This window comes from Sander lucioperca, chromosome 7 (assembly GCF_008315115.2).
Source record: "Sander lucioperca isolate FBNREF2018 chromosome 7, SLUC_FBN_1.2, whole genome shotgun sequence".
Classification (NCBI taxonomy): Eukaryota; Metazoa; Chordata; class Actinopteri; order Perciformes; family Percidae; genus Sander; species Sander lucioperca.
Window position 1 is genome coordinate 9826361 of NC_050179.1, and position 25936 is coordinate 9852296.

The window sequence follows — 25936 nt, forward strand, 5'->3', positions numbered from 1 at the left end:
GTCGCGCTTGACATAAAATGATCTGATGCTCCCAGTCTCAATCTCCCCAGTCTGCCTCCCATCTGCATCTCTGGCATCGATTCCTCGGCCTGTTGCTGGACAGGCTGCATGACAGGCTGCTACCCTCGCCCCCGCCCAGTCTCTCCCAGTGCCACCTTTCATCTTCAAGAAGAGCTGGTTGAACGGCTAACGTGACGTTACAACCGCATTTTTGTGAGCAAAGCAGGGATTCAATACAGCTATGTCCGAGGAGGTTGACGGAACGAGGACTTCGGAGGAACAGCAGGTAAATTGTAACGAAGACGAACTGCTATTTTAACTAGCGTTGGTTAGCCAGTGCTGCTAGCACGTCGAATCTGGTATATTAGCATGCGGCTAGTGGAAAGCTAGTTAGCCAGTAGCTACTCTTGGCGAATGTCATCAGCGATGCTACCGCCAAGTAATTAGCTGATTAGCTCCTAGCCTTTATTGTCAAAGCAAAGCAAAAATCCTGCTGCTTTGGGGGCCGACGAGTATCTTAGGTAGCCACAATCACTTGTGAATTGAGTGATAGCTTAGCTGAAATTGATTAATGCTCTAGCTTTAGCTAAACATGCTAGCTAAGTTAATTGGCAGGATTAATGCTAGTGCAAACACCAGTTGGAGTTTTTCCTCATGGCGACGCTGCATATTATAAAAAAAAAAAAAAAAAAAAAATGTTTAGCCATACTAGCTGTAACTGCTGCTGCGGTCAGAGTATATTGCAGTTTCATCAATCACTAATGTCGTATGCACTTTTAACGAAAGATTTCTCCCCTCAAATTAAGTGGCGCATTTTCCATCCATACACTCTGTGCTTTTTCTGCAGGAAATGGAGGACAAAGTAATCAGTCCAGAGAAAGCGGAGGAGGCCAAACTGAAGGCCAGGTATCCTAACCTGGGAGCCAAGCCTGGAGGTTCAGACTTGCTCAGGAAAAGACTTCAGAAGGGGGTGCGTTTTCATACCTAAACCTGTCTAGCGCCTGCCTCATTTAATAAATACCAGCCGTACAATGTTCTCACTTTATATCTTCTCGTTTGTCCAGCCAAAGTATTTTGACTCTGGTGACTACAACATGGCCAAGGCAAAAATGAAGAATAAACAGTTGCCATCAGCTCCAACGGAGAAGACTGAGATCACTGGGGGGCACATCCCAACACCTCAGGACCTGCCTCAAAGAAAGACTTCAATCGTGGCCAGCAAACTGGCTGGTTGATGGTTTTATGTTTACTGTTTTGTTTTCATTCCAAACCCCACTTCATATCTACCTGCCGTTTACATTTTTGTTTATTTATCCCTTTAAATGTATTCTCTATGAACAAGTTATGCATCAAGCCAAATTCTTGAGAACAATTGGCAACTGTCAGGCACTGAATTGCCATTTAGTTTAATCCAACAAAAAATAGTAGCTGAAAATGTTTCTCAAGATCCTAAAAAAGACTAGTCATTGATTATACAATTATTATAAATATGAATGGAAGTTAATGCTATCTTATCCTTGCATAACATTTTCACTTTTAAGGATATATGCCTCCATACACATCGCCTGTCTAACAGCAGCTGAAGAGCCTGTGCAGAGGAATTATGTTCCGCCATGTTGCTGATAATTGCAGATGCAAAAATGGAGTTATGACTACAGACAGTTTGCATTGATGTATGTGTGCAGTAGAAGTGTAATTTACAGATTTGCCTTTCAATTTGAAACAGTTTGGAGGCATGTCTGTTTAAATAGTGAAAAGTGACATAATCCTTGTTTTTGTTTTCTAATCCTTAATTGTTGTGTCCCTTCCTCACTCTGTGAAGCTGTTTGATTCTGTACTTTCAAAGTACTGAATATTAGATCACACACACTTTGTAGCCAGTTGTATTTTAATTCATTTTAGTGACATTGGTTTGCAAGGACTTGCTGCTGGTCTCCATGTCATCCTGACCCCTAAATGGCCTTAAAAGTAATGAACCGTTGTTCCTCTTGAGCAATATTTGCTCCCTCAGTGAGAATCTTAGTTCGAAATTGCCTGAAATGTCTGTCACTGTCTGACTGGAATCACTTAGGATTTTATGGAAAGAAACTCTCATGACATGTCTGGAGTGTGCATGTGCATTTACTGTGCAGTTGCACTGTGCCATTTGTTTGTAAATAAAATAGTTTTGCATAATATCTTATAAGTACACTTATTTAATTGATTGTGTCCTTGAATTTATTTTTACACTCAAATGTTACTCAAACTACCTGCACTAAAAATAGCCCAGTTTGTGTTGTACTCAAGTAGAAGCCAAAGAAGATAAAAATATGCTTTCAACCATGGGTTGGTGCAGTATTCTAAACATTTTAGAATCCTATGCCCGTTTGTGTATTTTCATTATATTAGCCAATTTTTACTAAAATATTCATATTTTCCTGTTATTAAGGTACATTTAGTTAAGCGTTGGAATAATTACAACACAAGGTAGCCACAATGGATACTTGATTCATGGCAAAGTAAGTGCATTAAAACTTGTGAAAATATAGAAGCCAGAGCAGTAGAAAATACATATGTAGCATGCACCCATTTTAAATGTTATTTGATTGATGCTTTGACCAGTAACTGCTATTTTATTGTGGAGGTAAACTACACCATAAACAGGTGTGGACATGAGTCTAAACTCTAGCGTGTAAAGCCTTACCCTGCCAACTAAATGCTGTCAGAAATTCCTGTGTAAGTATATTTTCGTATGAAATGTAGCAAGTGGTGTAATTGAGTTTCACAAATGGAAGTTCTTAAGGGTCAGTACCTCAAAAATGCAGTCTAATTACAGTACAGAGCAGAACCCTAGTCAGTTAAGGGAGTGGGAGGGCAGAGGGTCATTTTACTCAGAATTTAAAATTAAAAGGGGACCAATTAAAAAAGAAACTGGCAAACATTTTAGTACTCAGGATAACCAGACCATGATGTAACGTGAAAAGGAAATTGGATATTGAAACGACGACAAATGGATATTGTGAAATTGCAATTTGAAAATGAAAAGTGAAATTTAAACTCCCTCATTTGAAATCAATTCAATAACCGACTTTCTAGCTAACTAAATTACCCCCTGATTTATGTTAGTGGACTGTAAGAATGTTTGCTCTTATCCTATTTGTAGTTCATCATAATCTCATGATGAAGCTTACTGCATGATTGCTCAGTTACATCCCTGATTATCAACAAGTTTTAAATCACAATATAATTTTAGATAGCAATACTAACTTTTCTGATGTGGGCTGGTTGTTTTGATAATAAGCAAATTAGGATTAACTATAATGAGATTCAGCAAAAGTAGATACAGTCTTCTAACATGTGGTGTGATTTTCCATTCCCCAATTTCAATAATGCACATGTAGCATGGCAGTAATCAGTGCTGGAATGTTATTACAGTAAGGAGCCTACATTTACTCAAGTAACGTACTTTAGTACACATTTGAGGTGTCTTTTCTTTTCATGCCACTTTCCTACCCCACTACATTTCAGAAGGAAATATTTTACTTTTTACCCCACTACATTCTGTCAGCTTTAGTTACTAGTTACTTTACAAATTAAGATTTTTGCACACAAAACACGTTTATAATTTTTTTTACTGCCCAACAATATATAGGCCTACATACACTCACCTAAAGGATTCTTAGGAACACCTGTTGAATTTCTCGTTAATGCAATTATCTAATCAACCAATCACATGGCAGCTGCTTCAATGCGTTTGCGTGCTTTAAATGTGCAACTGTACATTTATGTTTGTCCCTGCGAGAGTTGTGTTAAATGTTTTGGATGTAAAGCGCTTTGAGCTGCACTCTGTGTATGAAAGGCGCTACAAATAAAGCTTATTATTATTATTATTATTATTATTATTATTATTATTATTATTATTATAATGCATTTAGGGGTGTGGTCCTGGTCAAGACAATCTCCTGAACTCCAAACTGAATGTCAGAATGGGAAAGAAAGGTGATCTAAGCAACTTTGAGCGTGGCATGGTTGTTGGTGCCAGACGGGCTGGTTTGAGTATTTCACAATCTGCTCAGTTACTGGGATTTTCACGCACAACCATTTCTAGGGTTTACAAAGAATGGTCTGAAAAAGGAAAAACATCCAGTATGTGGCAGTCCTGTGGGCGAAAATGCCTTGTTGATGCTTGAGGTCAGAAGAGAATGGGCCGACTGAGTCAAGCTGATAGAAGATCAACTTTGACTCAAATAACCACTCGTTACAACAGAGGTATGCAGCAAAGCATTTGTGAAGCCACAACATGCACAACCTTGAGGCGGATGGGCTACACCAGCAGAAGACCCCACCGGGTACCACTCATCTCCACTAATAAAAACTTCTTTAGAAGTGTTTGCCCATATTGATAGGAGAGGGTCAAACACGGTATTACTATGGTTTTCCTAATAATCCTTTAGGTGAGTGTAAGTACAGCTGAAATGATTAGACGATTAAACACTTAGTTGATTGACAGAACAGTTTTAATCGTTTCCAGTTTCTAAAATGTGAGGATTTTTTCTGCATTGAGTACTACTTTTACTTAAGTAACATTTTCAATGCAGGACTTTTACTTGTGACAGAGTATTTTTAAAGTGTGGTATTAGTACGTTTACTTAAGTAAAGGTAGATCTTAATACTTTTTCCAGCAGGAATGTTCACACCACCTCAGCCTTCTCCTCCATGTTCTCCTCAGGTGGTTTAGTTGTTACGAGCGCATTGGCCGCTGGGAGGCACGCAAGACGCACGAGAGCAAAACGTGTCAGGGCAAGCGCAGCTGACAGACAGACAACTGTTGTAACAGTAATGTTAGTTGAACTCCCCTCCCGGCTCAGAGCACCGAACCCAGGAGAGGAACTCAAAATAGTTCACGTTTTCTACTCTGGGAGTTACTTAAATGTTTTATCTTCTCTCTGCGGGCAGAGAAAAGTTTCTGAGGGCTCACTGAGCGACTAAGACATGGCAGCCTCTGAACTTTACGCCAAGGTAGGCATACTGAATTAGTGACGATTGTCCAGCTCATTCAACGGTTTTATCTAGCTAAAGTTATGCTAGTTCACTTGAATGTATCTTTCAAGAATGGTTTATTCCTACCAGCCACTTAGAGGTGTTAACAGAACAGCTTTTGGTTGTTTTTTATTTTTTATTTTAATGTATTGCTTTTTTTTTTTTTTTTATCCGTCTGCTACTTAAAGTACCCCGTATCCATCCACATTATACGCATGACTGCTGTCTGCTGACTTCAAGTTAGCTTTCCATTTTCCTGAGGTAGCCTACATGTCACTACAGTTTTTCTGTAGTTTTGTAAAAGACTGTGTTACTTTAAGTGCAGTGGTTGAATGGCTCTGACCCGGTTTCTCTCTGTGTCCATCAGTTTGCCCGTGTATGGCTGCCAGATGCTGAAGAAGTGTGGAAGTCAGCAGAGCTTGTCAAAGATTACACTCCTGGCGACCTGAAGCTGACTCTGCAGCTGGATGATGGCACGGTGAGACATGACACACACACAAACACACACACACACACACACACACACACACACACACACCACACACACACACACACACACACACACACACACACACACACACACACACACACACACTCACTCTCATACTCTGGGAGATAGAGGCACTGAGGTGGAAATGGGTGTGATGTTCTGTCAGAGAGCCATGCACATATTTCTCTTCTAAAACACTGGGCAATGGAGCCTCATAAATCTCTGTGTGCTGTGTGATTATTCGAGGCAGCTGTGGTGTTTGGTAAATGCACATAGATTCCCAGTCAAGACAAACACCTTGTGTTTCTGTATGCAACTCTGCAAAACTTTGAATACAAGAAGCCAGTGGTGGGTTCAAAATAGATGATGGACTGATGACAATGTATAAACCGTACATTTTTCACTTAGTGCTGTTGCTACCTGCAGCTGTGATGTCGAGTTTGGGCATGTACTTCAGGTATGGAAATAAGGCCAAAGTATTATCATGAGTGAACATGAACAAGCCAAGCACAGTAGTTGCTAGTTAGCTTTAACATGAAGTACAACTGATGCTAAGATTGTATTGCTTAACTGTCTATTTTTTCTTGTTTGTTGTCTGTTTTCCACTGGTTGGCTTAACAGTTTTTGCAGTTTTTCTTAAATGAAAGCAAATTACAATCATTCTCATACTGTGGGTACTTATACCTGACTTCTGGTGTCTTTTCTAGGAGGTGGAATACAAAATAGACCCCCGAACCAACAACCTGCCACCACTAAGAAACCCTAACATCCTGGTGGGGGAAAATGACCTCACAGCTCTCAGCTACCTGCACGAGCCTGCAGTGCTACACAACCTTAAAGTGCGCTTTACAGACTCCAAGTTGATTTACACATACTGTGGTAATGAGCTTCATCTCCTTTGACTCACACTATCACTGTCACTGTAGACTTTGGAGCCCAGCTCACTGTACGCTCTGCGCTAATCTACAGTACATCATGCTGATTATTGTGGGCAGGCTGCTCTTAAAGGAACACACACTAAAATGTATGACATGAATTTGGGACAATGTACACAAAATAACTACTTTCAAGGTTCACTGTTCATTAATTTGAATCCATGTCAGATAACATTAGATTAGATATTAGGTTTATGCTGTTTTTAATCTCTGTCTAACTGAGAATTTTTCTCCTTGTGGTATTTAGGAATTGTCCTGGTTGCCATTAATCCTTATGAGAGCTTGCCCATCTATGAATCGGACATCATCAATGCCTACAGTGGGCAAAACATGGGAGACATGGACCCCCATATATTTGCAGTAGCAGAGGAAGCATACAAACAGATGGCTAGGTTTTGTAACTTCCAAATACATTTCATTTGACATTTAAAGCAAATTAAATGTAAATTTCCTTTTATGCTGATACTCCAAATGTGTTTTAGCTGATATTTAGTCTGTATGTCATCAAATATTTTTTTTACACAGAGATAATAGAAACCAGTCCATCATAGTGAGTGGTGAGTCAGGAGCTGGCAAAACTGTCTCTGCTAAGTACGCTATGCGTTACTTTGCCACAGTCAGCTGCTCCTCTGATAAGGCCAATGATGAGAGAGTCCTTTTCTCCAGCCCCATCATGGAGGTAACATTTAACACTGCAGGATAATAAGACAAAATTCTATAATGACAGGTTACTGAGAGCCTTTTGTGTGTTTTCTTCTAGGCTTTTGGGAATGCCAAGACAACAAGGAATGACAACAGCAGTCGCTTTGGGAAGTACATTGAGATTGGGTTTGATAAGCAGCATTGTATAATTGGGGCTAACATGAGAACCTACTTACTGGAAAAGTCTAGAGTTGTGTTTCAGGTAAATTTCATCGGTATGGTTTTAACTTGCATGTCTTTAGGTGACTACTTTCAGTGTTTGAATGTGGCACTTATATCTTCTGTGTTCCTCCTCACAGTTCATTCATTAAAAACGCTAATATGCATGCAACATGTGTATATCTTAGCAACGTAATAACAAACAACATAAACAACACTCAGTTTAGCAAAAGCCTGTCAACGGAAAGCCTTTTCACTCCCTATTTAGCTCCATTGTACCGAATTTGGTTGCAGTTCACCAGAGTTCCACTAGGGGTGATCACGGTCCAGTGCAAAATGAATGGGACTCTATGGAGCTAGATGGCTAAATTTGTCTCTTTCGCCTGATTGTTGTTGAGAAATCCCAGATTTGATTGTAGTTTTGCAAGTTCAACATGGATTATAGGTTGAAAGTTTGGTGTGAAGCAGTATCCCTGGCCGTATATGTGTATGACGTCATTGACATTTTAAAAGGCTTTTTAGAACAAAAAAGCCACTTTAAAAAAATCTAACACCCAGCAGTGTGTATTTTCTTAGCCTCCCCTTTCAAATACAACATTCAAATTACTAGACAAAAAATTATGTCCTGAGAAAAGTGGATTTTGAGGGGTAATAGCCAAGGGGGTGAGCTTCGCTTTCAGAGCTTGAACCTCCTATGGCGCCATTTTGATGCTACAAAGCGATCACCCCCCGTTAGCATTCCATTGACTGCCATTCATTTTGATGTCACTTTGACAGCGAATAACTTTACATCTGAAGCGTTAAAAGACTCTACAGGGGTGTGATTCTTCTGGATTTTGTGTCGCAAGGCACAGGTCGGGGGTATTGGTAAACATACTCTGACTCATGTCTTCATATCACTCCGCAAGTGGTCCATTAATTTGTCACGATGTAACTTCATTCAAAGCAGAGCTTCACCAAAGAGCCTGCAATCGTTGCGGAAGGTTATTTGAATAAGAATTTTGGACGTGTGGGGGCGAACTATCTTCTTAGCTGAAGCCGACAACGGGACAATATTGTTGCATGTTGGCAATGCAAGCTGAAGCGATGTAGCAGATGACGTTGAGAAGTTGCAGTGAGGAATATTTTAGGAGCACCATTTTCGGCAGTGCAGAAAGGTAGTGGCCCACACTAACTTAGTGTTGAGCCGGGAAACATTGCTAAAAGAGCTCTACATCGAAAAGATGTGCTGGGCGAGCCGTCAGTCGGTCGAAACTAACAGAAGCTAGCTGGCGTAAGCTGACAGCTGACCAACGCTACCAAGTGATCGGTGGAGACAGGGAGTACATGTATTTGAAAGAGTCCGGCAGTTGTGGTAGACGAAGTCGGGATATTGGATGGAGAGTCCACTGAAGTCCACTGCGGTCTGAAGGGCTAATCCTCGCTAGATCACTAGCTAGTCGGGAGGTTGACAGCTAACGTTAGCCAGCTGAAGCTAACAGTCGATCGATGGTGAGTAACGTACGTTACACAGGCTGGCAGCAGCACAGAGTCCAGAGTTGATAAGTGTGTGTGTGTGTAGAAAGGTGTTGAGAATGACCAACACCTAATCTTAAACTTAGTGTAGCTACTTAATTTGCTACGACCCGATCAGAGGTTACTTAAATTGAGACGTTCAGTCAAAATCAATCATGTCACCTTCAAACGGGATCTCTGTTTGCAGGGTTCAGGCTGGACCCTCCCGGTGATCATGCTGCTCTGGGGGACCGGCTGTACAGTGAGAAGCCGCTGCTGACCGGCGCAGAGCTCTACCGGAACTCCGACTGCTGTCTGTCCGCGCGGCCGTCTGACGGCATCAGTATTAAATTGAGACAGTTTCATTAGCGGTTAAAAACGTCTCGCGTTAAATAGTAGTCTAATTCGGTACAGTTGGTTTTAACGCCTGATGCAAAGTGTAGGCCTATTAGGAGTACACATGAAAACCCTGAACAAGCAGCGTCGCTCTGCTCTGTCTTTCTGCTGTGCCCCATTCACGTAGTAGTTTTACACTATGTAGGTTAAACTCTGCAATTAATCCGCGGTTCACATGTATGTATGAACTGTGGTGGTCCGTTACACTCAAGGCTATATTCAACATCACTGATTTAAGTAGCCTAAGTCAATCCAACAAACAACTGGACTTTAGGGTCAAGTGTTGTTGTATCCGGCCCATGTCCTGGATGTGAAAGCCTCCTTACTGGACTACTGAATATAATAATTATCCATTATATTTTGTATTTTGAATTGTTACCTGCCACCAGAATTTTGTGATTTCCTTGCAATAAATATTGACATTTTTACCATAAATTGGTGCCTAAAAATGTATCAGAATACAGGAATTGAAGTCATTTACCCTCAGAATTTCCTGGGGGAGGACACCCAGACCCCCTCCCCCCCCTGCTTTGTGTGTTCCCGCAAAGACAAATTCTGAGCAAGGAAAAACCCTTAAGTATAATCACAGACAGCCATAAAAAACATTTAAATTGCAGAGTTAGAGTTATAACTTAATATGTACAGTGTCAACAGAGAAACACGGACAATTGAACAGACAGTGACAACATACATACTACATACCTACATACTGTAGAGAATGACAGTAACAGCATACAAACGGCATAAATAAGAATTTGTTATAAACGTGTGCTCTTTAAAAAGTAGAAAGCATTGTTTGCCAGTTACATTAAATGTTTAAAAATCCGTAAATGCCGTGGGTGGGGCTGCATGGGCGTGGTAATGTGGGCTGGTGTGGGTGGGTGTGGGTGTGGGTGTGGTAGTAAGGAGAAAGAATAGGAGAAGGAAGTTTGTGTGAGGTGGACCTGGTCACCACAGACCCAAATCTTCTCAGCTGTTGCTACTGTCATATGCTGCACTGTCTCTTCATGTGGCACTATTATTTATATTATAACAAGGTAATGCAATGTGTGATCAAGTGATGACTGATTAACAGTAATGTAAATGCTAAATGCCCTAATACCTACATATCATGTAAGACTCAATTTCTCCATTTCTTTGCACAAAACTCTCCAGAAAGTGCCATTTAATGGTTTATTTTTTTTTTTTAAATGAGGGGGGGAGGGGGCTGTCGCAGCGTCATGGGTGCGCCGTATATTTTCCTGCTTTTTTGTCCTTTGCCAATCACACCTATGCTCTATTTGTTCATTGTTTATTTCTAAAGAAACACGACAATGTATAAAAGGCTCCATTACCTTGTATCTCACGTTATGGCTCCGTAGCAGGCGTTTTTATAAAAATAGGCTAACGATTGTGTCATAACCACGCGACTTACTGTCGCATAGTAGAGGAATTACCGTATAGTACAGGAGAAGCTCGCAGACAGTTTCGACTTACATTAGCTGTTTAAGTTTAATTACTAGTGTTAACTAGTATTTTAGTTGGCAATAATTAGCCTGTGTCCATGTTATCTCCTTACATATACCTACGCTCTCCGTTTCTGCAAGATTGGGAATGATTGAGATTTCTCTTGGCACAGCTACCAGAAAACTTTCAGACAGGTTGCTCACGTCACATTTACGTCGTCTCTCTCAGTTGGAGGCTGCGCAGTAATGCTAGCCATCACCGGAAAAGAGCTTCTAATATCCTTCACTGGTCTCCGTCCAGAGCAACAGGATCTGTTGGTCCATTCTTATATACAGTCTATGGTAATAGCTCCAAAGAGTCCTATTCATTCTGCACTGGCCTGTGAGCGTCCCCTATATGGAACTCTGGTGGAACTGCAACCAGTTCAGAAGCCGGAAGTAACGAGAGAGTGGAACTTCTTCCCTTATTAGAAATTCTTTGGTTTAGCCTGCCTCAGACCCCTTGACTCGGAAAAATGGCAACATATTGGGTTTTCTAAGCAACTGTCAACTATTTTTTAAGAGAAAACTTGATGATCTCAGCTTAAGTCTGGGTTTGGCAATGTGCTTGCAGTTTATGCAGCTTCAGTCGACAGAGGTTCATCTGTTTTACTGAAAGTGTTTGCTGTTGTTGTTTAATTTACTTGGCTTTCATTTTACATCTCTTTGGGCTACTTTTAGGCCCACAATGAAAGGAACTACCATATATTCTACCAGCTGTGTGCCTCTTCACACTTACCAGAGTTCAAAGCCTTTGATTTAGGTATGAGAGTCACTAAAATATCAGTTGTCATTTTAGCAGGATGTAGTAGAAGAAAACAAACCAACAGCTCTATCTCATCTATTAAGTACAATATTTAATATGATTAATGTTTGAAGGTTGCGCAGATGACTTCCACTGTACTAACCAGGGTCAGAGCCCAGTCATCGATGGAGTGGATGATGCCAAAGAGATGTGCAATACCAGGAGTGCTTTCTCCCTGTTAGGTGAGTGCTAATTGCATTTCAGTAAGGTTTGCAAATACATCATGTTTTATGGACAGGACTGTACATTATTTTTTGTTTTGTTTCCGGATGTTCTTACATAATTGATCATTATTCATTGTATTGTTCTGTTTTCATTGTAGGAATCGGTGAAAGTGATCAAATGTCAATTTACCAAATTTTGGCAGCTATTCTCCATCTTAGCAATGTGGAGGTGAAAGATCAGTCAGCAGACAGATGCAGCATCTTGGTAAACACTGATTAACCCTGAACACAAAAAAATAGTATTTTGGCTAGTATATTTGGTTCATTTTATGTCCGGATGTTGTATTGAACATTTGCAGATCTGTACCCGTAGATCATTATTGTTAATGTATTTCCAGCCAGACAATGTCCACCTGATGGTGTTTTGTGAGTTGATGGGGGTGCCCTGTGAAGAAATGGCCCACTGGTTATGTCACAGGAAACTCAAGACAACTACAGAAACCTATGTCAAGTCTGTCTCCAAAATGAATGCGGTCAATGGCCGAGATGCCCTCGCCAAACACATCTATGCTGGACTCTTCAGCTGGATTTTGGCCAGTATTAACAATGCCTTAAAGTCTGCAGCAAAACAGCACTCCTTCATTGGTGTGCTCGACATTTACGGGTATGTTTTCATCTCCAGGGACCTCATTTATCAACAGTGCGTAGAAAATGTTCTAAATTCTGTCTTACGAATTAAATTTAGTATGTGCTTAAGTACACAAAAAATCGTCTTTTATCAAACGTGCGCAAGCCAATCGTACGCACATCAGTAAGTAATCAATCTTAATAAATCCCACCTATTCTTAACGACCGTTCACGATTAGGCCATTTGCATTCAGAAACGCCTCCAATCAACAATATATGGTAACAACACATCCCTTTATCAACCACGTGAATGTGTTTTTTCCCTCACAGCAATAATGGAAAGAGAGCAAAGAAGAAGAACTTCTCAAACACCGAAATGGAGGTACTGGTAGATGAGGTTGAATCTAACCAACAAATATAGTTTGGTTCACTCAGTGCAGGAGGGATTACAAACAAAAGAAAAAATGCTGAATGCGAGAAGGTCACGAATATCACGACCCAAATCCAGCAGTACATTTTTGAGGAAGCACCCCCTTTTTTTGAAGCCACTCTGTGCCCCCGCCAAGCAGATCAGCGCGATCTTTGAACGCATTGTTTGCCAAGTCTTCCCATAACGTAAGATAAGCCATTGCACTATATTTCAAACATTTGTCACAGCTGTCTTTTTATAGGGTTTGACACCAATTAGGCAACTTGTCTGTTTAAAATTAGGCAACTGACTACTTGAGTGTTTTCTAATAAAAGGAAACGCAGGACATATGTGGATGTTGATTGCATTATGCATACTGTGACACTGTGTAAAAATGCTTTTTATTTGTAGTATCGCTATTCTACCACTAGATTCTGTTCTTAAGCATGGCCAGAGCTGTGCTTATATTTCCACACATTCCTAAGTGTAAGTACAAATTGGTAAAAACCCCACTTTGCGTGGCAATGTTCTTACGCACTACATACGCACACATCTGTGCGTACGCACGGTTGATAAATGAGGCCCCGGGTTTGTGGTTTTTCCATGTATTGTTCCCTGTATGGCCAGACATGTTTTAATTTAAACATGTATTTTTCTTCAGGTTTGAAACATTTGATGTCAACAGCTTTGAACAGTTTTGCATCAATTATGCCAATGAGAAGCTTCAACAACAGTTCAACCTGGTATGTGTCTTTTCTTGCTTAACGCGTTAATTTTGTAGTCAAAACATACACATAAATCATTTCCAGCTATCCCTCCCTGCAGCATGTCTTTAAACTGGAGCAAGAGGAGTACATGAAAGAGGATATTCCCTGGACATTGATTGACTTTTACGACAACCAGCCATGTATTGATCTCATTGAAGCCAAGCTGGGTGTTCTGGACCTTCTGGATGAAGAGTGCAAGGTAAAATGCCAGTTTTATTTCATTTTGTTCCATTCAGCTACTTTCCGCTGGAGGAATCTCCACCATGCTCTATTTGGAGGTTATGACTAAGGCCATGACTAACTGATGTGTCAGCTCTTCCTGTTTCAATAGATGCCCAAAGGCTCTGATGACACATGGTCCCAGAAACTGTACAACACCCTGCTGAAGAAGCAGAATGCTTGCTTTGATAAACCCAGGTTATCAAACAGAGCTTTCATCATCCACCACTTTGCAGATAAGGTATAACACAGCTGTATGTCTCATGCTGAGGCATTACATTTCAGTGGTCAGCAGATGGATGGATGACTCATGTTTTCTAAGAGCAAGTGTGAAATTGTAATTACTTCTGTCTGCAAAATCTCAGAATGATATGCCTTCACCACAAATGTTTGATGATTCTAGATTCTCTTTATTAGAGCAGTACTATTCAGTCCACTTCAAACTTTGAATGATGAAAATGACCTTTTAGTGAAAGAACACTGTGTGACCTGGTCCTTTGTGCCTAGGTGGAGTACCAGTGTGAGGGTTTCCTGGAGAAAAACAAGGACACAGTCAATGAGGAGCAGATAAATGTTCTTAAAAAGAGCAAGGTGAAATGGTTTATAGTTATTTATATTTGCACTTCCTAGTGCTTCCTAATTAGTTAGTTTGTCGAGGTCAACACCTCCTCAACTAAAAGCAAATGTAAGTATATACGTATATTTTGTGTTGCTAGTCCCTGGGTACACCCTAGAATTGTTCAACCACAACTTTTGGAGGAAATACACCCACTTTTGAATTTCCTATTGAAAACACTGCCATCTGCTGTTCAATGACATTGACTTTGCATTTTGTTGCTGTTGATCTCTGAACAAAATATCTAGGTTGTTTGGTTGCTGAAGCTGTTTGAGGATGATGAGAAGGCAACAAGTTCTACGAACAAGCGTGCTAGTGTCACTGGAAGGACCGGTCAGACCCAGAGGGATAATAAGAAGACTGTTGGACTGCAGGTGAGAGCATAAAGAGCAGGAGACATGACATTTGATTGTGTGGGAAAATGCATGATTAAAACCTGTTTTGTGGAGAAGGTATGGAAAATCATATTTAAATTAATGGTTTCCTCAGCTGTCAGATTGACGTGCCTTTAAGGAACTAAATAACTACCAATCCTTTCTAAGTGATGTATGTATTGTCATTTCGAAAGCTGATATTTGACATTTAAACCGAATGTTCAAGGACATTTTTATAATTCATGTATTTCCAAACTCATCAAGGATTTATCGTTGTCTTTTTACTCAGTTTCGACAGTCTCTACATTTGCTGATGGACACACTAAATGCTACAACTCCACACTACGTACGCTGCATCAAGCCAAATGACCACAAATCTCCATTCATGTGAGGGTGATTTCACTCTTCTGTTTCATATGATTATCTGCAACAAGCACATATGAAATAGTAGTACACTCCTTTTTGTAAAACTTGTTTGTATTTTATCTTTTATAAAGCATGGATCCTGTGAGGGCAGTGCAGCAGCTTCGAGCATGTGGCATCCTCGAAACAATCCGGATATCAGCAGCAGGCTTCCCATCTAGGTAGCATATCAACAACAGCATCTAGTACAGAGCACAGGGCCATGGGCAGTTTATGTTTACAATACATAGACCTATAAAAAATAATCACTCCAAATTGTCTTATTAACGTGAATATTGCAGATGGACGTATCAGGAATTCTTTAGTCGTTATCGGGTCCTCATGAAGCAAAAGGATGTGCTTCTTGACAGAAAACAAACCTGCAAAAATCTCCTGGAAAAACTTATAAAGGTATGTCTGCATTGTATAACGGCATTCCCATAATGTTAGTAACAAAATAAATGTAACTTGCACAGAAACATTGCATATTATATTTGCTAATGTATATTCTGTTTTCTTCCTAGAACCAGGATAAGTATAAGTTTGGCAAAACCAAGATCTTCTTCAGGGCTGGTCAGGTGGCTTACCTGGAGAAGCTGCGTTCTGACAAGCTGCGTATGGCATGTGTCCGCATCCAGAAGACTATCCGCTGCTGGCTGGCCCGCAAAAAGTACCTGAGGATGAGGGAATCTGCTGTCACCATACAGAGACATGTACGAGGTCACCAGGCACGCTGGTGAGTGGAGACGTCAAACCACAGCAGAATAAGAAGTTGAAAGATATACAAACTTCTAGCTGATATAGCATATTTCTTACATGTATTTTTCCTGTCAGTTATGTTACGTTTCTGCGAAGAACCAGAGCAGCTATTATCATTCAGCGGAACGTGCGTATGTGGGTGACCAGGAGACGCTACCAGCAGCAGCGCTCTGCAGCTATCGCTATTCAGTGCATCTCGAGGGCCTACATGGCTAGAAAGCAGTACTATAAGGTAATGCCATGCTTGATGCTTGAGGATGATACCGGTATGTTATTTTATAATTCCACACTTGTAAGGTCACCTTTACTGGAAGGTTTATAGTCAAAATTTGATTTTACAAACCTAATTCCAGGAGGCAATATCAACATCAGCCTTGATTTTTTTTCTTTTTAGCTTGCCTGTTGAGTATTTATAAGTCTGTTTTCTGGAGCTTGAAAGGGATTTTTCTCAACCCATAGAGGAACTTAATAGTTGCATATTACAATAACCATACTGGATTTAATACTGGTCACACCAAGACCAGGAATTGGTGCCTCTTGAATACAATATGGAAAGGTTCCCAGCTCAAAGGAAGCTCAGATGTGCCAGTTTCCGTTACTTACATTGTTGAGGCAGTGAAACCTTGTAGCAGCAGTACACCAGATTGTTTGCACTTCCTAAACCTTGATCGCTGCGTAGGATTCTTAATCATTAAGTCGTGAATGAAGACCGACAATATTAATTCTGGCCTTGTTGACCTCGTTTACACTTTTAAATGAAATTTTGTTTTGAACAGTAAGTTTCACTGGAATTGCATTGCTCTGTAACAGCTTGCCATTCACATACACTGCAACAAGGAACCTTTTACATTTTATAAGTACATTTTGAATGTTTTCGATAAAACTGTGAAATGGACTGGCAATAGGTATGTAAGACCGAAACTATCGCAATTTATTTAAATTTTTTTTTTTAATGTAGAACTAATCTTACCATCACGTTTAAGAGAGAATCTAAATTGTTGTACACATGGCCCCTGGACCTCCACCTCACCTCTTGCACTCACTTATTGCAAGTCCTGTCATTACCATTTCACTTATAAAATTGACATTCAATATTTGTCTTTTTTCACAGTTGGTGTTTGAGCAAAAAGCTGTTGTCATCCAGAAATGGGTGAAAGGCTGGCTGGCTAGACAGCATTTCAGACGCACCGTGGCTGCCATCGTCCTGCTGCAGAGCTGTGTACGTCGCATAAAGGCCAAGAAGGAATTGAAGAAGCTGAAAGTGGAGGCACGCTCTGTGGAGCGCTTCAAGAAGCTCAACATTGGCATGGAGAACAAGATTATGCAGTTGCAGCACAAGATAAATGAGCAGGTGTGTATTGTGTGAGTATGTGTCAGTGTCTACTTTTTTGTGTTAGGTAGTTATTTAATCTGGAATGTACCATTTTTAAAAACAAACTGTAGCTGGAGAAACATTGGGTCATTGGGAGTTGTCGTATCACATGCACCGCATGTGTGTTTCTCCCCCTGCAGCATAAAGAGAACAGAGAGCTCAGTGAGAGGCTGAATGCTGTGGAGAAGACCCAGACTATGGAGAGAGAGAAACAGAGCAGAGAGATCGAAAGCCTACGTAGATCAGAACAGGAGGCCAAAGCCAAGGCAGTGACGGTTCCCTCTCTGCTGGAGAAGCTCTCCTTCCTTCAGAACGAGCTGGAAAACACCCGCAGAGAGAAAGAAGACCTTGAAGCGCAGACTAAGGTATACAAGGAGCAGACACAACAGGTAGGCCTACTTCATCTAGATTTATCCAACTTGACTGCTGGGCAACTTCACTAGAATTTTCTACATGGCGCTCTTTCTTTAGTTATCTGGAATGGTAATCGATAGGATTGATGACATTGCATTGGTGGAGATACATTAGTGCCCTTGATGACATTTAGTTAAATCATATTGTACCACACACTCCTAAACTGTTATTTTCCACACTAAGCCGGACAGCAGAGGTTTGTTAATTTCCCTCTGGATTTCTCACCAATCAGCTGATCTTTCATCGCTCAAATTGTGTTTCCATTAATTTGTGGGCTTTTTTAAATTGTTTTATATATGTATGTTTATGTGGGGCAGGCATTTGGCTCTACCGCTGGCTGTGTGATCCCATCATTTTCTGTTGCTTTAGGATGATCACACAGACCGTAATTGATTTATGATTTTTAAGTTTGCTTGACTAAAATGTTCTGAAAAGAAAGGAAACATTTGAGCTACAGATGGACCATATGAAATGCCAAATAAAAACTTGTAATGTTTGCCCTCTTTGCATTTTATGAACTTACTTTGCTCCATTTTTGTTGGTTTCTAGAACCAAAAGCCAAGTTAAATGGGAATAAAGACTAAGATTACATTATTTTACCCACTCTCACGATCAGATGGTAGAAGACCTTAATATGAAGAACAGCTTGTTGAACAACGAGAAAGATGAGCTGAACAAACTAATCCTGGAACAAGCCCATCAGTTAACAGGTACTGAGCAGTTCACCTCAAACCCCCACCGTCCTTAAGCAATTGCTGCATTTAGAATGAATATTAAAAAAAAAAAAAACTTTTTGTTTCAGATATTAAAACCTACGTTGAGAATGCAGAACAGCTGGAAAAGGACTTAACTGAAGAGCGCTCTCGCTACCAAAGTCTGTTGAGTGAAAACCTGCATCTGGAGGAGCGGCACAGAGACCTGAAGGAAGAGATGAATCTCAGCATTGTGAGGAACACTTCATTCGGTGTCACAGTGTTGACATTGCAACAGCAGTTTTCATTTGATTCATTGTAATTTTTTGATTCAATCATAATTTGTGGATTCTAACAACATGGCAATTTCAAGAGGGTGTCACAAACCAGAATAACTTAAATTAATTAGTTCAGTAGTTCATGTAAAACTTTTTTACATGGTGACAATAGTTTACAGAGATACAGAAACCAGTCACCTGTAACAAGTGAAATGTTAACACAACGTCAGTGTACAAATTATATGTGACATTTGAAAAATGTTCATCATGATGGAACAAGTTTAGGTCTGGCTACTTCCTTCTGTAACATGTGTTTTTTTTTTCCCACCCTTAACCAGAGTTCAAGCAAATCTGGTCACAAGAGGACAGACTCCAACTACAGCAGCAACTCATCTGAGTTTAGTCAGAGCTTAGGCTCTACTGAGGGAGAAGACAGCTCCATACAAACAGAGGTAATGTGGAAAACTACACAATATCATGGTGCAGTATCATTATTGCCTTAAAGTGATACATATACAGGCCCAAAATGTATCTTTTTGAGTATGAGAGGCTCACCCCCTGTACGCTTAAATGTGGCGGTAAAACATTTGTATTTTCTATAAAAGAATAGCAGCTGTGGTGTGAACACAGTCAGTTAACAAATAAAAAAAAAAAATTGGTGTCACCTACAAACCGCTGCTTAACTGACGTGTCAATTATGTCAGTGATTAAATGATCACTGTGAATAGTTAGATTACAAGTGGTTACAAAACACTGGACACTTATTCCTTTACACAGATGTGGGAAGATTTTTTTTTTCCGGCCTTGTCTGTGTTATAATCCTATTAGTGCAGCATTCTAGTTAGTTTGTGAAGAGATTCATCAACCAATGCCTGCTGTGTTTTTTTAGGATGAGACCCAGGCAACGGTGGACCTGCCGGTCTTTCTGAAGCTCCAGAGAAGAGTGAAGGAACTGGAGCAGGAAAACCGGTCACTATGGCAGCAGCTGGATAACAGAGAAGATGCCCAACAAGAAAGGGCAGAAGTATGGACTGAAACACCAGTCTAGTTTCTTATTGGTGAAATTACTAAATAGACAGAAGAGTTGTGTATGAAATAAGCTATTAGTTCTGTTTTGGTTGAATGGTTGGTATTTACATTAAGTGTATATTGTTCTTTAAAAAAGGAGGCGGAGGAGCAGAGAACTGTTGGCAGAGCAGAGCTGGACTTGGAGACACTAAAGGTATAACTTTGTCAGGTACATGTATTGGGATCCAAGCAAGATCTCTTCCAACATCCTGAAAGGAGATGTCCTAAAAGACTCATCCCATTAATATACCTTAAAACTTTCTGATTTCTAATGTAACGGCAAATGGAGACAAAAATTATTTGTGGATGTTTGAATAGTTTGTTTCTGTAAATGTCTTAGCGACAAGAACTGGAGGCTGAGAACAAGAAGTTGAAGCAGGATCTAAACCAGCTGCGGAAGTCTCTGACCAATGAGAATAGTGAATTGGCGCCCCCTACCCCTGGCTCTCTGCCCTACAACATACTGCTGGATCACCTCAGTTCTTCCAATGAGGAGCTGGAGATGCGAAAAGAGGAAGTGCTGCTCCTCCGGTCACATATGGTCCGCCAAGAGGCCCTTAAACACAAGGTGAGAAAGTAAATTACATTGTTACAATTACTACATTCATATTTATTTATTTTTTTTATTCAGTATTTTTGCATGTAATGCAACAGACATCTGACAATACCAAAATATAATCTATCCCATATGAACTGTCGTCTAGGACTCTGTGCTCGGGGAAGGTGTGAAATTAGATCTAAGTGAAATTCCCTCATTTCAAGATGTTGAGAGGTAAGACGTGTGGCTCCCACTCCACTTTAAATCCATCAGGTGGTACAGTTAAGTGTTATTTAAATTCTCTGATGCTGGTCCTCAGGTCCACTGGCATCCATACACTGAATGAAGATGGAGAGCTGTGGCTGGCTTATGAAGGCTTGAAAGAGACCAATAGGTAATGAAATAATATTCTGTAGTTGGTTAGTGCATTCAAGCACGACCATGCCTCATGGAATTGAATACTATCCCTCCATCTTCCAGACTTCTGGAGGGCCAGATGCAGGAGCAGGAACGTGTTCACAATGAGGAGTATAGGAAGCTGCATGAGGAGGTGAAGAAGTTGAAGGCTGAAAAGGAGCAACAGCAGAAGCTGCTGGCCCAGAGCCTCCTCCTGCCTGAAGATGCCCGTATTGATGCGAGCCTGAAGCACGAGATCACACTGCTCACCAATGACAACCTGGTGGGTCTGCTCACTGGTCTGGATCTGTCACTCTGCCTTTTATCAATTATTACGACTGTAATTATATTTTCACAATGCAGAGTTCCTTCATACAGTTAAATGTCTGTCTGCCCCCCCTATACTGGATCTGTAATTGAAAGGGCCCTCTTATGGTTTACTTTTTCCTAACTGGATTCAATGTGTTGTTCTTTAAGGAAAGATTGTGATGTTGCATGTAAACACAGTAATATACAAAACACAAAAGAGATAGGTGTTTTTATGATTTAAGACTTATTTTTAAGTTTCTACGGGACAAAAATAATCTCAAAGTTTAAAAAAAAGAACACTGTATTAAAGTTTGCCCTCACACTAATCTAGTTTGTTTACATAATTTTAGGAACTCATGAAACAGCAAGAGCAACAAGACAAAACCATGCGCAAGTTAAAAAAACAACTTAAACTTTACATAAAAAAAGTTGAAGATTTTGAAGGTAATCACGTGGCATTTACTGTGTTCATACAGTACATTTTCTTAAATTACTTTTGTACAGCATCAATCCTGTGATTTCTTAAATTGTGTCTCTGTTGTGTTTAGCGAGTGCTCAGCAAAAGAATAAAGCTCCTGTGATGAGCGCTCCTGTCAGAGCGGTGAATATCACCCGCAAGGAGAAAGAGTACCGGGGCATGTTGGAGTACAGGGAGGGTGACGAGAGCCGCTTGCTTAAGAATCTGGTCGTAGGTATGTTAAACCTGTTTTGCTCATGTAAATCATTTTCTGACCTGGATTTTAGAATTGCATGCAAATGTTTTTCATTGATCTGGGACACATTATTTCTGTATTTTGCTTTGAATTGTTGTAATCTTCTCAGATCTGAAGCCTCGTGGTGTAGCAGTCAGCTTCATTCCTGGGCTTCCAGCTTACATCATCTTCATGTGTGTACGATATGCGGACAATGTGAATGATGATCAGAGAGTCAGCACTCTGCTCAATTCCACCATCACCAGCATCAAGGGGGTCATTAAGGTGTAGTATATAACTTTGATATGTATAAAGAAAGTGACTGATGCTTTTATTTTGAATTAATCTTACACTGTTTCTATAGAGGAGAGGAAAGGATTTTGAAGCGGTGTCTTTCTGGCTGGCCAACACATGCCGATTAATGCACTGTCTGAAGCAGTACAGTGGAGATGAGGTAATCCTGAGGAAGCTTTGATGCCAGAGTTATGTTTACAGCTGAACATGTTCCTTAATTAACCATGGATGTCTGTACAACCTCTTTGTGCTGTAGGCCTTCATAACACACAACACTGCTAAGCAAAATGAGCAGTGCCTAGCCAACTTTGAACTGTCAGAGTACCAGCAGGTTTTTGGTGATCTAGCCATCCAAATTTACCGCCAGCTCATCAAATGCATGGAGGACATCCTGCAGCCCCTGATTGGTGAGGAGACATCATCTCACCATACATAATAACTAAATGTGTTCTTCTCCTGACCATAACGGAACCACATGAAATGTATTTTTCCTCAATTTGTGTCTTGTGTGTAGTGGCAAGCATGCTGGAGCATGAAACAATCCAGGGTGTTTTGGGGTCCAAACCCACAGGCCTGAGGAAGAGAAGCACCAGTTTCCCAGAGCCAGCTGTTACAGTGGAAGTCCTGCTGCAGCGTCTTGGCCTCTTCTACACCACCATGAGTCAGCACGGGATGGACTCGGACCTCATTAAACAGGTGGTCAAGCAGCAGTTTTACATCATCTGTGCGGTCACACTCAACCACCTGCTGCTGCGGAAGGACATGTGCTCCTGGAGTAAAGGCCTGCAGATCAGGTATGACATAGAATGGCCTTTGGCCTGTTGTTTTTATACTTTATGCAGTGAAATTAGAGAGGCAGAAGAATGTGGATTGAGGTGTGTCGGTAAAACTTGTGGGCAGAGCCTCACAGTGCACACTTCATTTTTGTCTTTATGTCAGAGGAGCGATGCCTTAAGAGGAGCTGGTAACTTCCAGTTTATGTTAAGTGATAATATTTACCAGTTTTATGTTCTATCACCAAATATGAAGTCATCTGAATTTGCTAGCCTAAAAATCTGAATGAATTGCCATTTTTGTTTTACTTAATTCATATGTTAAATATTTTTTTATTTCAAGTCTTTTTGACTTGGTTATAATGATGCACAGACATATTTACACATGCAGGGTCTCTTATTCTGGTGTCACAGAACAGATTGGACCTTGCTAGACAGTACCTTGGTTCAGTCTCAATTGTTTGTCCAATGCCTCTGGTTTCAGGTACAATGTTTGGCAGTTGGAAGAATGGCTGGCAGAGAGGGAGCTTGCAGACTGCGGTGCCAAGGAGACTCTGGAGCCTCTTCTACAGGCTGCACAGCTCCTACAGATCAAGAAGAAGACTGAGGCAGACGCACAAACTATTTGCACAATGTGTTCTGCCCTCACCACAGCACAGGTCCATCATCAGTAAATGTTCTGCCTTATTAATCGGTAGACATGATATGCTGCTCCTGCTTTTATCATTGTGTTTTTCTCTTTGCAGATTGTAAAAGTGTTGACCTTGTACACCCCAGTGATTGAGTTTGAAGAGCGAGTGCCGACCACTTTCATCACAACTATTAAAGTGAGTAGAGGTTTTGAAAGTGTGGGCAAGAATGCAGGGCTCTTTTATATTTAGTCTTGCATTTAGTACCGCTTGTTTTGTTTTTTTTGCTATATCTGCATTTGTTTTTAATTTTTTTTTTTTTTTTTTATATTTTAGAACCTTTTGAAAGACAGAGTTGAGTCATCCACTTTGATGATGGATGGCAAGAAGATCTTTTCCATCACCCTCCCCTTCACACCCTCCTCTGTGGCTCTGGAGACCATCCAGATCCCTGCGAGCCTCAATCTGGGCTTCCTTGCCCGCATCTAGACCTAGACTTCTGACACTGACTCCTGTTTACAAGAGTAAAAACACCTAAGACCACCTAAGTGTTTTTTTTTTTTAAGATTATTTTTGGGGGCATTTTAGGCCTTTATTTTATAGGACAGCTGAAGACATGAAAGGGGAGAGAGAAGGGGGAGGATGGACATGCAGGAAAGGGCCGCAGGTCGGAGTCGAACATGGGCCGGCTGTGTCGAGGAGTAAACCTCTATATATGGGCGCCCGCTCTACCAACTGAGCTATCCAGGCGCCCAAGACCACCTAAGTTTTTCACCAAAGTTTCTACCAGTTGTAATGTCTTATCACTGATTATTGCAGCACTCCAGCGGAATGAGGATACATTGTTTACATGTGTCTTTGTATTAGCTTTTCAGCACTGCCTAGCCAAAGAGTAATAACTGTATGAATGGTAAATTTGCAACAACTAAAAAGAAATTTGACTTTTCACATTATAACATCTGCAAGTGATAAATATCCTGGTAACTATTAATGTAAGTGTTTCTATGACAAAATCTTTTTTTAATGGTTAACCATGAGCTATGTTAAAATATTTATGTGCATCTGATCTAAATGTTGGAAATGTCTCAAGATGAAATTCTGTTTTATTTCTGTAACTTGTAAACTACTAATATCAGGTGATGGTATTTATGTCTGTACAAGGCAAGGGAACAGAAAACCATTTGAGTATGTATTTAACCAGTCTTTATGTTGTCGCTTATAGTAAAGACTGGCTTTTCAGTAAGATGGTTGGAAGTGCTTAAAAAAAATAGTTGCACTACCTCACGAGGTGTTGTGGATCTGGAAAATATTTTAATTATGTTTTAGTATTCTCTTTCTTGACACTGACACACTCACTGTAATAAGGTATAGAACTGTACTTAGCAGTAGAGATCCTTCATGGAACACATTTATTTAAATAGGGATGTGCACGCTAATCCTCATCTCTTTGAAAGAAGAGCTGTAGGATTGAGACTGGAAGACTAATAAAACTTATCTTTTTAAGTCCCTGACATGAAAAAGTTTAGGGATCTAGGATTTAAAAATATGTGTGTGGACTGATGTAACTAACTCTTGCCTTCCAGTCTCAGTAATATCTGATCCTTACATGATCACCATGCTATATGCTGCCAGAGAAAGTTATCTTTTATCGTGCCATGTTCATCCTGCTCTGTATTTGCAAATGCATAATATGAAAATGCCTAAAAAGTTAATAAGTGATTAATCTCTTGGTTTTTAAAGCTTCTCAGCTGTGCACACCAGGAATGTGTGAATGTGTTTCCTTGTAGAATTCTTTCTGGCATTCCCACAGTTTTCTCAAGTTTGCAAGTGTTGGTAGGGGGCGAAATATTTACTTAAAAAAATAATTTTCGCCTAAATAGGCTCTACTTGTGGTCGAGCAGCGTCTGAAATGCGTCCACACGGTGAGCTGACTGAGGTGTTTTGTATCCGGTTCCTTTTGTTGTCAGAATCCTTGATCAAACGAGCACACCCACTACGTCAAGCCGCTGTCACAAGACGGGAGGGCGGAGTCATCCAGTCAAAGTCCGCAGCAGGTGAGCGACAAGTCAATCACGAAGACACGAGACACAAGGAGTGACAAGGCTTTCATAATAAAAGCGTCAGGTTTGTCACTTTTAAGATCAGATGATTATTAACGGTACAGGTTTCCATCCTTTTGGCTTGTGACTGCTCAAAATTAAGCAATGTCAACTTGTAACCCCCACAGGAGTACATGGCCTTATTGTGGACGAGCAGTTCAACCTAAGATTATAGTAGCCAACAGAAGAAAAAAAAAAGTGTTACAAATTAAACATGTTGATTTGTCTTGGGACCCGCATGCAAGTTTTACAGATAAGCATTAATAATGGTAACAACATGTATTTAAACATAAGAGCTTAATCATGTCAGAAATGAGTCAGGCGGACCAGAATTCAAGTAATGAATAACATTAGAAATACATTAAATTGAAGCACACATTAACCTGGCAGACAGACACTTGGGTAAACATGTAAAAGATAATGTTTATAGTAAAAGATTAGTTCGTGTATCTCAAATAAGAATTTGAATTAATTCAGTGAGTATTATTTTGAAAATTTTAACCAGGAAAGCGAGGTAATGTCTTTTGACTGGTGATTCTAGCATAGTTGTGGGGAGGGGAG

The 25936-nt window shown here is 40.3% G+C and overlaps 2 protein-coding genes and 1 long non-coding RNA gene across 4 annotated transcripts; 2 read left to right on the forward strand and 1 right to left on the reverse strand.

The window, feature by feature from the left end:
- arpp19b (cAMP-regulated phosphoprotein 19b) lies at nucleotides 1–2194 on the forward strand. Its single transcript, XM_031283027.2, has 3 exons — nucleotides 1–286; nucleotides 848–970; nucleotides 1065–2194. The coding sequence occupies exons 1-3, from the start codon at nucleotides 242–244 to the stop codon at nucleotides 1233–1235; spliced, it is 339 nt and encodes a 112-aa protein (XP_031138887.1). The 5' UTR covers nucleotides 1–241; the 3' UTR covers nucleotides 1236–2194.
- LOC118495396 lies at nucleotides 1779–5598 on the reverse strand. The gene is made up of 2 exons (XR_004897785.1): nucleotides 5558–5598; nucleotides 1779–1869 (listed from the first exon to the last, which is right to left on the reverse strand). It is a non-coding gene; the product is annotated as an uncharacterized LOC118495396 (long non-coding RNA).
- On the forward strand, nucleotides 4736–25036 carry LOC116038485 (unconventional myosin-Va-like). 2 transcript variants are annotated; one of them, XR_004102111.2, is made up of 41 exons: nucleotides 4736–4998; nucleotides 5387–5497; nucleotides 6217–6388; nucleotides 6692–6836; nucleotides 6970–7123; nucleotides 7205–7348; nucleotides 11361–11442; nucleotides 11559–11666; nucleotides 11807–11913; nucleotides 12047–12312; nucleotides 13346–13427; nucleotides 13510–13650; nucleotides 13783–13911; nucleotides 14178–14261; nucleotides 14535–14660; nucleotides 14950–15047; nucleotides 15158–15244; nucleotides 15365–15473; nucleotides 15587–15798; nucleotides 15897–16053; nucleotides 16933–17172; nucleotides 17334–17582; nucleotides 18224–18317; nucleotides 18410–18552; nucleotides 18916–19029; nucleotides 19467–19601; nucleotides 19743–19799; nucleotides 19986–20213; nucleotides 20350–20417; nucleotides 20503–20577; nucleotides 20664–20862; nucleotides 21239–21332; nucleotides 21437–21580; nucleotides 21711–21865; nucleotides 21945–22034; nucleotides 22131–22281; nucleotides 22389–22668; nucleotides 23132–23306; nucleotides 23394–23474; nucleotides 23613–23817; nucleotides 24042–25036. XR_004102111.2 is itself a non-coding variant. In XM_031282937.2 (40 exons), the coding sequence occupies exons 1-40, from the start codon at nucleotides 4972–4974 to the stop codon at nucleotides 23763–23765; spliced, it is 5466 nt and encodes a 1821-aa protein (XP_031138797.1). In that variant the 5' UTR covers nucleotides 4736–4971; the 3' UTR covers nucleotides 23766–23819. The 2 variants fall into 2 exon arrangements, 1 of the variants encoding a protein (XP_031138797.1); XM_031282937.2 differs by lacking the exon at nucleotides 24042–25036 and having other exon boundaries at nucleotides 23613–23819.
- The last annotated feature ends 900 nt before the right edge of the window (nucleotides 25037–25936 follow it).

Excerpts from the sequence above, each read along its gene's own strand:
- arpp19b (XM_031283027.2), top strand. The coding sequence starts at position 242 with ATGTCCGAGGAGGTTGACGGAACGAGGACTTCGGAGGAACAGCAG. Across the intron at positions 287-847 it reads GGACTTCGGAGGAACAGCAG|GAAATGGAGGACAAAGTAAT; the intron begins GTAAATTGTAAC and ends CTTTTTCTGCAG. Across the intron at positions 971-1,064 it reads GGAAAAGACTTCAGAAGGGG|CCAAAGTATTTTGACTCTGG; the intron begins GTGCGTTTTCAT and ends TCGTTTGTCCAG.
- LOC116038485 (XM_031282937.2), top strand. The coding sequence starts at position 4,972 with ATGGCAGCCTCTGAACTTTACGCCAAG. Across the intron at positions 6,837-6,969 it reads GCATACAAACAGATGGCTAG|AGATAATAGAAACCAGTCCA; the intron begins GTTTTGTAACTT and ends TTTTTTACACAG. Across the intron at positions 17,173-17,333 it reads AGCACAAGATAAATGAGCAG|CATAAAGAGAACAGAGAGCT; the intron begins GTGTGTATTGTG and ends CTCCCCCTGCAG.